The following is a 14589-nucleotide window of genomic DNA, read 5'->3' on the forward strand; positions in this document are numbered from 1 at the left end:
AGAGACCCTGTTTCAAAATAAAAAATATAAAATAGGTCTGGGAGTGTAGCCCGGATATAGAAGGGCTTCCAAGAACCCCAGTACCGCCAAAAAAAAAAAAAAAAAAAAAACTGCCCTGTTGCTATATCTTGGTATTATAAATCCATCATATATGAATGTTTGAGTATTCAGAATAACTTAAGTCTAGAAATGACAAGGATTTTGTAACTTCAAGAACTTTTTTGTGGAACACTGTATGAAATAAACACCCATGGAACTTCTATTCAATTGCTAGAGTTACAAATCATTCAGACTTAACTTTGTAATCCTATTTACTTCAACAAAGAAACCTCCAGGGTTGTGCCCTACTCCTTGAAGTTTTGGGGTAAAAGCTCTCAGGATGCTTTGTCGAGGCAGACAGGCAATGGTCAGGAATCAGCATATATCAATCCCCAAAGAAACCTCAAGATGTACAAACTAATGTTTAGCTAGCAAAGCCCTAGAGCTTTGTGAAAGAAACAGGAAGGTGAGAAGGTCTTTTTTTCTACCTTATATAGTCTAAGAGTCCAAGGACCTCACTGTGGCTCTATCTCTAACTACCTGGCCTCCTAGAGTGAGTTTCTTGTGCTTTCTGTCTCATTAATTTATTAGCTGAAAAACAGGTCAATTAATGCAAATGTAGAATATATCGTTCTAACTAGGAGTGTAGCTCAGTGGTAGAGTGCTTATCTACTATGTGCAAGGCCCTGAGTTCAATCCCTAACACTGAAAAACAAACGAATTTCCTTTTAGTAAAATTACACTAATTTATTCAGTCTGTCATTAGTGAATTGTCAGCCAATAAATATTTGTTGAGTGTCATGCATGTGCTAGACACTTGGAACATGTGGCGAGTTAAGAGTAAGAAGGAGCCAGGTGTGGTGGTGCACGCTTGTAATCCCTGCTCTTGGGAGATGGAGACAGGAGGATCCCACAGGTTCAAAGCCAGCTGCGCTGGCTTAAGAGACCCTGTTTCCAAATAAAAATATAAAAAATAGGTGTCTGGGAGTGTAGCCTGGAGGTAGAAGGGTTTCCAGGAACCCCAGTACCACCAAAAATAAAATTTAAAAATGTAAGGATGAATAGGCTACAACCTTAGGAAAATTAGAATCCTGAAGAAATAGAAAAAAACATGTTATTTTAAAATTACAAATAGTGGTTTTCAAATAAAGTGGTATTCTTCACATTTATTGCATAGTCTACTGCCATTAGGTATTGATATTCTCTAAGCTTATTTAATTATAGTGTGTGGGGGGGTACTTGATATTGAACCCAGAGGCATTTGGCTTCCAAGTTACACCTCCAGCCCTATTTTTTTTTTTAATTTTGAAACAAAGTCTTGCTAGGATGATGAGAGTCTCATTACTTGCTAAGGCTGTCTTTAAACTTTCAAGCCTCCTGTCTCAGCCTCCCAAGTACTGGGATTACAGGTACTATGCCTAACTGAATTCAAATATGTCAGTTGTGCATGTGGCAGCAGTAAGTGTACATAAAATGGAACTACAAAAACTCAGGTTACACTCCATTAAATACACACTTTTTTATAGTTCTACTTCTCATTTTTTTTTTGAAATTCAGTTTCATTAGAGCGTAGAAATTTGCCAAGGTGTCTCAACAATGTACCTTGCATTAGAATGATAGTTCTAAAATCAAAATTAGGCAATGCTCTCAGTGACAGTAATAGTGAAACTTCCCTTTAGAAGTCAATGGTAGAAAGCAAAGGAGTAGTTCAGTGCTGAAGCTATGAACCCTAATAGCAGCTCCGGTAATTCATAGGTTTCTGGCAATAATTCTGAAGTGACTTGAAGTAAAGAAATGGTATCTGCATGGTGAGGAGGAGTGGTAAAGTCTTAGGCAATCAAAGTCAATCAAAGAAAGCAGAGCTCTTCCTTCCCACCCTACCAACTGGTCATCTTGCCCCCTTTGCAGGAAGTGGTGAGATCATTTTCTCTAAAGCCCAGTATCAGCATGATTTGCCATTAATGACCACACCAAAAAAGGTAGCAGAAAAAAATGAAAGATTGATGCCCTTGTGGAACCCATTCCACTGGCTCATTAGTGACTAGTAGTCTATGTTTTTCCTTTTAATGAAGTATATTTTATATTAACTATCTTTAAAAATTAACTATTAGGGCCAGGCGTGGTGGCGTACACCTGTAACCCCGCACTTGGGAGGCGGAGACAGGAGGATTGCGCGGGTTTGAAACCAGCCTCTCTAGCTTAAGAGACCCTGTTTCCAAACAACAACAACAACTATATATATATATATATATATATATATATATATATATATAGTCTGGGAGTGTAGCCCGGAAGTGGAAGGTTTCTAGGAACCCCAGTACCACCAAAAAAATTTTAACTATTAAGATAAAACATCCAGGTGTGATGGTGCACATCTGTAATCCCAATTTGTGGGAGGCTGAGACAGGAGAATCACAGGTTCAAGGCCAGCCTCAGCAACTTAGTAAGATGCTATTTTCAAATAAAAATATAAAATAGAGCTGGGGTGTATAACTCAGAGGTAGAATGCTCTTGGAATCAGTCCTCAGTATAAAACAAAACAAAAAAGATAAAATAGAGTATAGCTGAATGGACATTGCATTTCCCCAGTTCATTGTTCTGGTGTTCACTTTTTTTTTTTTCTCTGAGAGTTTGTTGCAAAAGCTGGTAAAGGGCATCAACATCTACTGCTTCACATTTGTGATCATCCATGTTGATGATTGTGAGGATGAGAAATATAGGACTATGGAGACAGCATAGAGACCACAATAAAACCATATCCTTTTTTCTTCAAAATTTTCATGAAGAAGCCAGTGAATGTTCTCCCCTCCCCAAGTTTCAAAATGATTCGTTGGGAAATAGAAAATAAAACAATATGGAAAATGCAAATATGGGAGTGAGTCAATGCATTTCTGTAGGTTTAATCACCTTATTTTCTAGGTCATTCTCTGATTCTTAGCATCCCAATCTGGGTTCCACCACTCCAGTAAGGACTGTATTAGTTATCTTTTGCTGTGTAACAAATGACTACAAATTTGATAGCTTGAAACAACCCTCAGTTGTGAACTTACATTTCTGTAGGTTGGATGGAAGTCCAGCAACCTGTGGCTAGCTTCTCTACTCAGGGTATTGCAAGACTGAAATCAAAATGTCTGATAAATGGAATTCTTATCTGCAGACTTGGACATAAATCTGTTTCTGATTTATTGATTCTTTGCAGTTGCAGGCCTCAGGTCCCTGTTTCCTTGCTGACAGTCAGTCAGGGGAGATACAGGTCCTGGAATCTCCTGCATTCCCTGACATGTGTCCCTCTCCATCCTTCTTGTGTTTCAAATATTTGACTTCCTTCATCTCAGACTTCGAGACCCAAATTTAAATAATTTATGATTTATGTTTTGTTCCAGGTCTACTTTATTTATTTATTTATTTATTTACTTATTTATTTATTTATTTATTTATTTATTTATTTATTTACAGTACTAGAGATTGAATCCAGGTGCTCTACCTCTGAGCTACAACTCCAGTCCTTTTTATTTTTACGGGTCTGGGGATGGAACCCAGGGGCATTCAACCTCCGAGCTACAGCACCCTGCCCTATTTTTATTCTTTATTTTTTGAAACAGGGTCTCAATAAATTACGGACGATCTCACTAAGTAGCTGAACTGTAATCTCGCTAAGTCTATGAACTGTAATCCTCCTGTCTCAGCCTCTCAAATGCTGGGATTATAAAATCCCCAGCCCTTTTGATTTTGAAACAGGATCTCACTGAGTTACTGCATGCTAGGCTCAAACCTGCAATCCTCCTGTCTCAGCCTCTCAAGTACTGGGATTACTGGGCACAACTGATAATCTCCCTCTAAAATCAACTTGGGACTTTAATTACCTCTGCAAAATTTCTCTTCTCGTATAATATAACAAAATCAGGAGAGTGATATTGCTTCCTATTCACTTATACGTATCCTCCAAACACAAGGGGAGATGATTATTTTAGTTCACTGCAGGTCGTCCTCAAATTCTGCCTACCACAAGGACTCTTAGAAACTATGGAGGAAGTGGTAATTGGGAAATAGGGAAAAGGTATTTTCTTAATTTCATAAAAGATACAACATGGTAAAATACTTTTTAACACTTAAAATATGCATGAAAGTCAGTGACAATATATAAGAAAACAAACATGGTCAGAATTTTTTTCCAATAGAAATGTAAACTAAATATGAACATATCACTATGAATCTCACTATCATGTGAAGTTACAATGCAGCAATAAAATTTTAAGAAAAATAAGCCAGGTGTGGTGACACATATTTGTAATTTTAGTACTTGGAAGGCTGAGACAGGAGGATCACAGGTTCGCAGCCAGCTTCAGCAACTTAGTGAAACCCTCCACAAAGCAGTTAAGACCCTGTTTCAAAAAAAAAGCCAGGTGTGGTGGCACATACTTGTAATCCCAGCATTCGGGAGGCTGAGACTGGAGCATCCTGGTTTGCAGACAGCCTCAGCTACTTTGTGAGGCTCTTTGCAACTTGGTGAGACCCTGTTTCAAAATAAAGAATAAAAAATAGGTCCGGGGGTGTAGCTTGGGGATATAATACTCCTGGGTTCCATGCCCAGTAACACAAAATAAATAATTAAAAATAAAATAAGGCTGAGGATATAGCTCAGAGGTAAAATGCCCCTGGGTTCAATCTTCAGTACAAAAAATAATTTAAAAAATATATAAGATTAATAATGTCAAATAGGATATCCTTCTTTTGAGGGTAAGTAAGTACTTTTTTTTAAAGTAAGTACTTGACTGCACTGGAGACACTGAGCCAAAGCCAAATCTGTTGGAGCTCCACCACATTCCAATACATGGGATGGCTCTTTCTTGATTTTTTCTTTTCTGTTTTTTTTTTTTTTTTGGGGGGGGGTAATGGTGGTGGTGGGAACAGCTCTTTCTGCAAGCGCCACTCCTTCTCTGCCTGGAAATTTTTCTTTAGCCCTCTTCTAGGCAAGTCTGAAATACCAGGGAGTTGAAGCTTGAGAGTAGCCCTCAGCCAATGATGAATGGAATTGGTTAGTTGAACACCTGAGCTTCCTAACCCCTTAGGTTGAAAACAACAAATAAAATCCACCCTCGGCCACTTAGTGAGGATCTCAGCAACTTAGTGAGACCCTGTTTCCAAATAAAGTATAAAATAGGTCTGGTAGTATAGCCTGGAGGTAGCAAAGCCCCTGGGTTCCACCCTCAGTATCACACACACAAAAAAATCCCCAAAAAACAAATAAACCAAAAGCCAAACCCAAAACCCCTTTAGAACCAGTTGTACAATCTTTCAGAGTTCCATAGTGTGATTCAGCACATTAATATGTGATAGTGATAACTGATATAATAATGTATCCTTCATTGATTTCCTTCCCTTTGAGGCCATAATTTCTTCTACCCACTTTTCTGTGACTACCTTTCAAATAAAGTACGCAAGGTTAAGTACATTTTTTACTTAATTTTTGTCTTAGGTTTCTGGGCACTTACAATAATAATGACTATATCTTTGCATTTGATTTGAAAAAGAAGACATGAACCTTTTATAAACAAATAGATTTGATTCCAGCCAATATGCAGTTTTAGTTTTAAATTTTCTTATCTACTAAATGAGAATGGTAATACTTTATTACTGTATTAAATGAGGCAATTATTCTAGGTAAACTACCTAGATCACAGAAGGCACTTAATAAAGCCTAATACTTTCTCTAGAATCCTCAGTGTCTTCCTCACTGGTATTTCTGCACTTCCGAGAATCAACTTGCATAGTTGAAGCAGCCTGTCCTCTTTAGAAGTGGCTAACTAGGAGAGAAGTAAGCACAATTTCCCATGTAATTATGTTTTTCTAAAAATATCAGAATATTAGCCAGGAGTGGTGGTGCACACTTGTAATCCCAGTGTTTGGGAAGCTGAGACAGGAGGATTGCACAGGTTCAACGCCAGCCTCAGCTACTTATAGTGAGGCTCTCAGCAACTTAGTGAGACCCTGTTTCCAAATAAAATATAAAATAGGTCTGGGAGTATATCCCGGAGGTAGAAAGCCCCTGGATTCTACCCCCAGTACCACCAAAATAAAAAATAAATAAATCAGAATATTTTATTTAAAATAAGTAACCCAAATATTCAACATCCCTTATTTAAATAAAATAGAACATATAGAATCAGATATTTTAAGCCGGGCGTGGTGGCGCACGCTTGTAATCCCAGCGCTTGGGAAGCTGAGACAGGAGGATCACACAGGTTTGAAGCCAGCCTCAGCTACTTAGTGAGGCTCTCAGCAACTTAGTGAGACTCTATTTTAAAATAAAGTATAAAACAGGTCTGGGAGTATAGCCCGGAGGTAGAAAGCCTCTGTGTTCCACCCTCAATACCACCAAAAAAATTAATAAAATAAAATAAAATATGTGTTAAAAAAGAATCAGATATTTTAAATACTTAAGATTTTTTTGGTACTTCACTACCAAACATTCTCTGAATCTCTGTGGCAATGTAGTTTGATTCTGAAGCAAGCATCCAGTATGAGCAGTTTGCCAGTTTTTAGGAGGGCAAAGTTCAAATTCAATCATCAACCAACTGTTTTAATTTCCCCCCTGCTTTGAGCACTGGCCTGAACCCACATACAAACACATGTCCTCTAATTGTGTGAGTTAAAAATACGCTAAAATATGAACAAAAATGCTATTTTAAAGGCAAGTGAATTGTGTAAAAATGAAATACTGGTATATTGACATAAATTTTATTATCATGAGGCCTGAATTTAAATCCAATATCTGTCACTTATTGACTGTGTGACATAAGGCAAGCTACTCTCTTCTGTGCCTTCATTTCTTCATCTATGTATAATGATCAAATAGTATCTGTTTAATATGATTAATGTAAGAATTAAATGCGAGCACATACAAAACATCTAAATTACCTTCTTACACAATTAATTATGGTAAACATTAGCTATTATTATTTTACTATAATTTTTGTCAGTGACGTCACTTGTGATGTCTCTGACCAACATGGGTAAATCTTTTTTTCCTTCCATAATGTGTATGTCCTAGAACAGTGTTGTTTGAGATCTATTCACTTCTTTTAGTACTGTTTACTTGTCTGTGTCCCCACTAGACCATCAGGCATGTGAGGGCAAGCCTGCTCTTTATTAACTTCTATATTCCCTGATTATTAAATTAATGACAATAGAAACTAGATAGTTGTATATATTTTCTGTCCAAATTCATAGTTTTATACAATTAAACAATGGATTTCAGATGAAATTTTATATCAACATTGTGAGAATTGGAAACACACTTGTTAAGTTATCTATGTCACATATTAGCTGTTTGATTTGGGGAAGATGAACAGATCTCTTTGAGCATCAGTGAGCCTCAGTATCCTCATCTATCAAATGGGTAGAAGGATGTAATTTGTAGAGGTGTCATGAAAAGGAAATGAGATGAGACAGATATGTCTGTCACTAGCACTTTTTATTCCATTTTTTTTCTTTAATCCAAAGTGTTGCTCAACAAGAATAAGAAGACAACTGGACAGAAACCTCACCTTTCATAAAATGGTGGCATGGATGATAGCACTTCATTCTGGTAAGTTTATGAGGACATTTGAAATTGAGAAGAAAAATTGGAACCAGAAAGTCCCCTCTATCTTGGATACCTATGTGTAAGAGATCAGCCTTTTCCGGTTGATTATGGTCATATATGATATATATATATATATATATATATATATATATATATATATATATATACACACACACACACATATATATGTGCATTATAGTCTCACATCATAATGGAGATTATGTTGACAATGGCATACATTCACACAGTACTTGGTGCCCTTTAATTGCTTCTGTCCAAAAATGTCCCTCAACTCTTTCTCTTGCCCTGATATTAGTATTTATTCTTAAAAAATTTTTATCTTAGGATCTTCCTGTAAAAATTAAAATATGCCACAAGAAAAGTCAATCCTACTATCACTCTTCTCCACCCATTTTAGTATCAAAAATGTTTGTTAGTCCATGTGTGATAGCTTTTATTCATTCTATAAAATTCCTGGGCTACACATGCAGACTTGTAGATGTTTTGCTATAAATCTATGGGACAATCAGATCACAAATTGAATATCCATTATGAAGGCCCTTATTATCTACACATTCTCATCATTATTATGATCTTATCACATATATAAGTATAAAGGTATATGTATGCATATACTATATTTTGTTGTAATTATTAAGGTGATAGTTTTAATGCAAGAAAGGATATGTCTATGACATATCCAACTTCCATAATTTCATTTAGTAAATAATTCATGGGCCAGACAATAGACATGCACAGTAATGAAACAAAACAGGCTTTGACTCTGCCCTGAAGTAGTTTATCACGAATATGAATAAAATAGACTTAGTTTACAAACATTTAACTGGTTTCCTCTTTTCAAATAAAATAGTACAAAATAAATGTAAAATAAAATCCTGTTAGAAAGAAGCAGAATATACTGGTAAAGAGCACAGGCTTGTTTGCCATGATGCTTGGACTTTATTCCTAACTCTGCTACTTCCTGGCTCAATATCTGTGGGTAGTGTGTGTGTGTGTGTGTGTGTGTGTGTGTGTGTGTGTGTTTAATTAATACATTGCAATTATAAATCATGGTGAGATTCAATGCAATGCAAACATATATGCACACAGCTCTTGGTGTATTTCCTTCTCCCATTCGGCTTCCCCCTCCCTCCCCATACTTGTTAGGTGAAATAGATAGTGACACCTTCATATATTACCATAGTATTATTTAAACTAATCCTTTCATGAGTTCTTCTCCCCACCTCACCCCCCAAACCCCTTCCACTATACTACTGCTCTCTCTTCACATTTATCTAAAGTCCCTTATGTTTTAGATTTTCTCTCTAGTTTCCGCATATGATGGAAAACATACAACCCTTCACTTTCTGAGTCTGGCTGATCTCACTTAGCATAATATTATCTAGTTACATCCATTTTTTCCTGAAAATGATATGTTTGTTCTTCTTTAAGACTGAGTAAAATTCCACTGTGTGTATATAACACATTTTCTTTATCCATTCATCTGTTGATAGACACATATATTAGTCTCAGAATTTTACTATTGTGAATTGTGCTATTACAAACATGGATATACATGCATCATTGTAGTATTTTAACTTTAATTTTTTGGGGAAAGGCACTGAGGAATGGTATATCTGAGTCATATGATGGCTTCATTTCTAGTCTTTTAAGGAACTTCCAAATTGATCTCCAACAGATGTACACATTTACAATCCTATTAACAGTGTATAAGTGTTTCAATCTTTCCACAACCAAATGTTAAAGTAATCTATGCCCCAGTCTTCTCATCTATAAGATGAGCTGGTGTTAATTGTACTTACATCATTGGATCAATGTAAAGATTAAGTTTGAAGCACCTATAAAAGGGCTCTGCACCTAGTAATCCCTGTGTGACTATGATATAAAGAATTCTCATCATTTATGCTTAACGATTTATACCTCTGACCATTGGTTTGAATCAATCATATTACATTTGTCATCTCTCTCTGGAAGTAATTATAGAGTAAGGTGAATGTGTCAACCATTAGGCACATATTACACAAGAGTTTTCTTCTTTGATCAGAGAGAGAGAGAGAGAGAGAGAGAGAGAGAGAGAGAGAGAGAAGAAATAATAAGAGCATATCTACCCCACCTGCAAAACTAAGGCTATTTCATAGACTCTTAGAATTTGGTTAATTTGATCAGAGCCTGCTGGGTGACCAGGCTGGGGCTGGGGCCTTCAAGAGTCAGATCGGAACTTGCAATGTGGCATACACAGAGAAATATCACAGAAAATACAAAACCAGATGCTTTCCCTAATATGCAAACACTAGGAAGAAATGGGTAATAGAAGGAAATCCAGTTGAAGAAAGGGCCCTATGGAGGAGCAATTATGGCTACCAATCAGAGGGGATGGAATGGGGGAAGGTGGAATATTTTTAAAATACATGATGTACGTAAACAAATATATTAAATTTAATCACTAAATCAAGCATGGGATTGAGGAACAGGGAGGGAGTGGGATCAGATCAGATAAAGGCTAATTGGATGATGTGTACTTGGATATCCTCACAAGTCTTGTACTCCATTGAGATGTTTTACTACAATGCACCAATAAAAATATATTAAACATAAAAAATAATAAAAAAGAAAATTCATACATTATATAAAAAAAGAATTTGGTTAATTCTTCAGAGGTGTATAGGTCAATGCCTTCATTTTACAAAAGAAGAAGCCAAGATCAGAGAGGCTAAGTGATTTTCCCACAGTCACACAAGCAGAGAGGATCCTATCCACTAGAACTGTCTTGTCTCTCTGGCTGTGGAGACCAAGTTCTTGTTTATAAGCATCCTAGGCCATAGCTTTTCTCTCTATGACATCACAGTCAGAGGCAGTAGCCAGAAATCTACATAACAATGAATGTGTGCATACCCTTTACACTTTTTCTCTGTCCTCTCTAGCAATTCACACCATTGCACATCTCTTCAATGTGGAGTGGTGTGTGAATGCCCGAGTCAACAAGTCTGATCCTTATTCAATAGCACTCTCTAAAATTGGAGACAAAAACGGTGAAAGTTATCTCAATTTTGCTCGAGATATGATCAAGGTAAGCCTCTAATTTCCTGATTCAGCTGTTTCCTAGGCTGGTAAAACAGTGGACTAGATTTCAGTGAGTTAAGAACTCTACTGAGCCAGAACAAAATAACAATAAAAGTTATCTAAGAGTTAAAATGGATGGGTCTCTAGGTTGTAAGAATGTGAGTCTGGAGCTGAGAAGTAGCATACTCCTGATCCTACCTTGAAGTGTGTTCTGATGTTTTTTTTTTTTTTTTTTTTTTTTTTTTTTCTGGTGGTACTGGGAACGGAACTCTTCTACCTCCAGGCTACACTCCCAGATCTATTTTATAATTTATTTGGAAACAGGGTCTCTTAAGCCAGCGAGGCTGGTTTCAAACCTGCGCGATCCTCCTATCTCTGCCTCTCAAGCGTGGAGATTACAAGTGTGCGCCACCAAGCCTGGCTGTTCTGATGATTTTTAGGTACTTAAGCGCAACTGTTAAAGTGTATGTATATGAAGCCTGAAGTGACTCAGGCTTACCCGTAACCATGTGTACCAATCAAAGGAAGGCACGAGTATGTGTTCAATCAAATAAAATTGTGTTTATCACTTGCAACATTGAAAGAAATCTCACATCATTAAGGAGTCTGGAATATCTCAGGGAGATGGTAGAAGGGACTTATTATAGGACTAGGCTTGTGTTAAATGGTTGGGGGGAAAGTTTTAGAAAGCAAGGATTCATTCTGCATTGGTTATGATCAGGACTGGGAATAGTTCTCAGATTCCTATCATTATGTTTCCCTTTACGCAGAAAGAACAAAATGGGGCTAAATCTATAAGTAAAGAAATAGTCTTTACATTGGTTTTATCTGGCCTCAGACACAGTTTTAGAACTGCCCCCCCCCCCTTTTTGGACTGAGGATTGAACCCAGGAGTGTTCTACCTATGAGCTACACTTCCTGCCCTATTTTTATTTATTAATTTTTGTTTTGAAATAGGTTCTCACAAAGTTTATGAGGGCCTCACTAAGTTGCCAAGGTTGGCTTCTTACCTGCTATTCTCCTGTTATGAACTTCCAAGTACTGGGGTTACAGGCATGCATCACTGCCTTGTTTTTACCACACTCCTACAAAGTCAGACTGAATTTGTCTACTGTTGGTGCCCCCATGAAAATACTTATGTGAACTAAGGAGTACACCTGGCCTGTGTTAGTGTCAGGCCAGCCACCAGCTGACAGTTTTTGGCCTTTGCTCCTTTTTCCTACCACATCTGAGATAATAGCCAGTATCTGCTATTTGTCATTGTTAGAGGTCTAGGACTTTCCAAATCTTTGAGCCTGTGGGCAAAGTGATGATAGTAGCCTCAGGGTAGTCCTTGGAGGGAAGATTGCAGATATGTCCATTGAAATAAAATCTATATCTGGGAGCACTCAAATATAGTGACTCAGAAGTTCTTCAGGGGCAGCTATAAGGGGTACCTAAAGGCAAAGACTTTTATCATTCTAAGATATGTTGAGGCTTCTTAGGGAAGCACCAAGTCATTTTCATATGACTAACAGCTTGGGAAGATCTCTTAATCACATTAATATGCATAGAATTTCAAACACATTTTCTTGCATTTAGGAAAAAAAAACACAAGAGAAGACCTTCCATTTTGGCAAAATGCTTGTCTTTGAACTGACATAATCAAAACTTGCCTGACCTACTTAGTGGCAGAAATAGATAATTTTTCTTTACATTGTTCATTGTTTGCCCGATGACATATAAGGGCAACAGCGTGAACATATTAGGTGAATTGACACTGTCACATTCTATCTAGATCTCTTTGGGTCACTTTCACTATATTTGAGTGCTCCCAGATATAGATTTTATTTCAATGGCCATATGTGCAATTTTTCCTCCAAAGACTGCCCTGAGGCTACTATCATCCCTTTGCCCACAGGCTCAAAGATTCGGAAGGACCTAGATGGTTTCTTCTTCTGGATAGCCATTAGGAAATAACTGAAGTGCACAGATCATGAAGTGCAGTATCTTTGCCCAGAGTCAGGATAAAGTCTGAGTGTAACTCACACTCTAGAGATGCCTTGTAAAATCAGGCAGAAGCTACCCCCTGTAAGACTGACCTCATCCTCTTGCTAAGAGTTTTCCTTCCCTGTCACATTCCTCATTTCTTTGCCAGATTCTCTTGAAGTACACATTCTTTATAAATCGCTTGCTCATGAATCTTAAACTCAAGATTCACTTCTGGAGAACTGGAAAGGGCACTGTGGGCCTTTCCAAATCAAAGGGACAAAGAACTTTAGACACTTTTAGAACATGTTTTAGTTGATGATTTCCTTAATATGCTACTCCCTCAGAACTATCTAAATTTATAGTTTACATTCTCTATGAATCCTCAACCATGTCACTTTAAAATTTAGAAATATCTATTCCAAACCGGGAGTGGTAGCACACACCTAGTACTTGAGAGGCTGAGACAGGAGGATTGTAGGATGGAGGCCAGCCTCAGCAATTTAGGAAGACCCTTGGGAACTTAGGAAGACCCCATTTCAAAATAAAAAGGGCTGGGGGTATAACTTGGAGGTAAAACGTCACTGGGTTTTATCCCCAGTACAAAAAAAAGGGAAATCTCTACTCCATGTCTATATGTATCTGTGAGAGATGATTAGGATTATTTAAAGTGAAAATATCTATTGCCCCATACACTTTCCACTTTAAAAATGGGCAGTTTTGCATTTGAGAGCCTACAATAATGTGTGTGTGTGTGTGTGTGTGTGTGTGTGTGTGTGTGTGTGTGTGTGTGTTTTACAGAACCCTGAAGGAGGCCTGTACGTGGCTGTTACTCGCTTGGCAGGCATCACTGGAATTGTCATCACACTATGTCTCATTTTAATTATCACCTCTTCCACCAAAACCATCCGGAGATCCTACTTTGAAGTATTTTGGTACACGCATCATCTCTTTGTGATCTTCTTCATAGGTCTTGCCATCCACGGAGCTGAGTGAGTTTTGATCTCCAAAGTCAAGGTCTTTATGTCCCTCAGTTTTAGAATACATGGTGAGATCCTGAAGTAATATGAGAGGACAGTAGAAATCAGTTTGATAGAAAGAAGTTGGCAGCAGTTTTAATTTCTTGTGCCCAACTAACTTCATAAGGCAGTTATTTATACCAGCTGGAAAAATATACCAAAATTGGAGTATCTTTGCAAGTTTATAAAACATATTGAGATCACTGGTAGTATCTTGAAGGTCTTGATTGTTTACAATGTAGTGGCTTATTCTCTAATGATTTAATCCCTCAAAATGCACCAGTTAATGATCAATCAGTTAAAGGGGTTTGCTGTATTTCAATGAGTTAAGCCAACAATCAGATATTTGGTTGCTTACCTTTTATGAGGACTTAGCTCAAGCACCATGGGAAGTATTAGCAGGAAAAATACAGGAATGTTATTTTCCAACTTTCTAATATAGTAAAAATAACAGATAACCTCCATTGAAAACGTGTTTTATTTCAAGGTCTGTGCTAAGAATCTCATATGAAATGTTTCTTTGATCCCTAAAATGTATAGTATCTCTCACTAATCCCATTTCCTTGGGAATCTTAGTTAGAGACAAGGAACCTGAAAATAAGAATGATACAATATGTAGGCCAAAGAGGTGTGGTGGCACACTCCTGTAATCCCAGTACTTAGGAAGCTGAGACAGAAAGATCACGGGTTCGAGGCCAGGTGTGGTAACATAGTAAGACCCTGTTACTAAATAAAAAATAAAACAGGGCTGTAGGTGTAATTTAGAGGTAGAACACCCCTGTATTCAACCCCCAGTTCCATACACAGGCAAAACTATGTAGGCCAGGCCACTTTGGCTGGTAAGTGATCTAGAGCACCTGTGGTCTAAAGGGCCCTCCCTGTGAAGAATACTCATAG

The 14589-nt window shown here is 37.4% G+C and overlaps 1 protein-coding gene across 1 annotated transcript in view; it reads left to right on the top strand.

Moving 5' to 3' along the window:
* The window catches only part of CYBB (cytochrome b-245 beta chain), a gene marked incomplete at both ends in the record, with an annotated part of 42452 nt that overhangs the window by 7959 nt on the left and 19904 nt on the right, over window positions 1-14589 (top strand). Inside the window, 3 exons of the mRNA XM_080719299.1 lie at window positions 7543-7627; window positions 10567-10712; window positions 13475-13665. Coding sequence (XP_080575425.1) covers window positions 7543-7627; window positions 10567-10712; window positions 13475-13665 — 422 coding nt within the window. The remainder of the gene's footprint in view (window positions 1-7542; window positions 7628-10566; window positions 10713-13474; window positions 13666-14589) is intronic.

Source organism: Muscardinus avellanarius (assembly GCF_963383645.1).
Source record: "Muscardinus avellanarius genome assembly, chromosome: X".
NCBI classification, from domain to species: Eukaryota; Metazoa; Chordata; class Mammalia; order Rodentia; family Gliridae; genus Muscardinus; species Muscardinus avellanarius.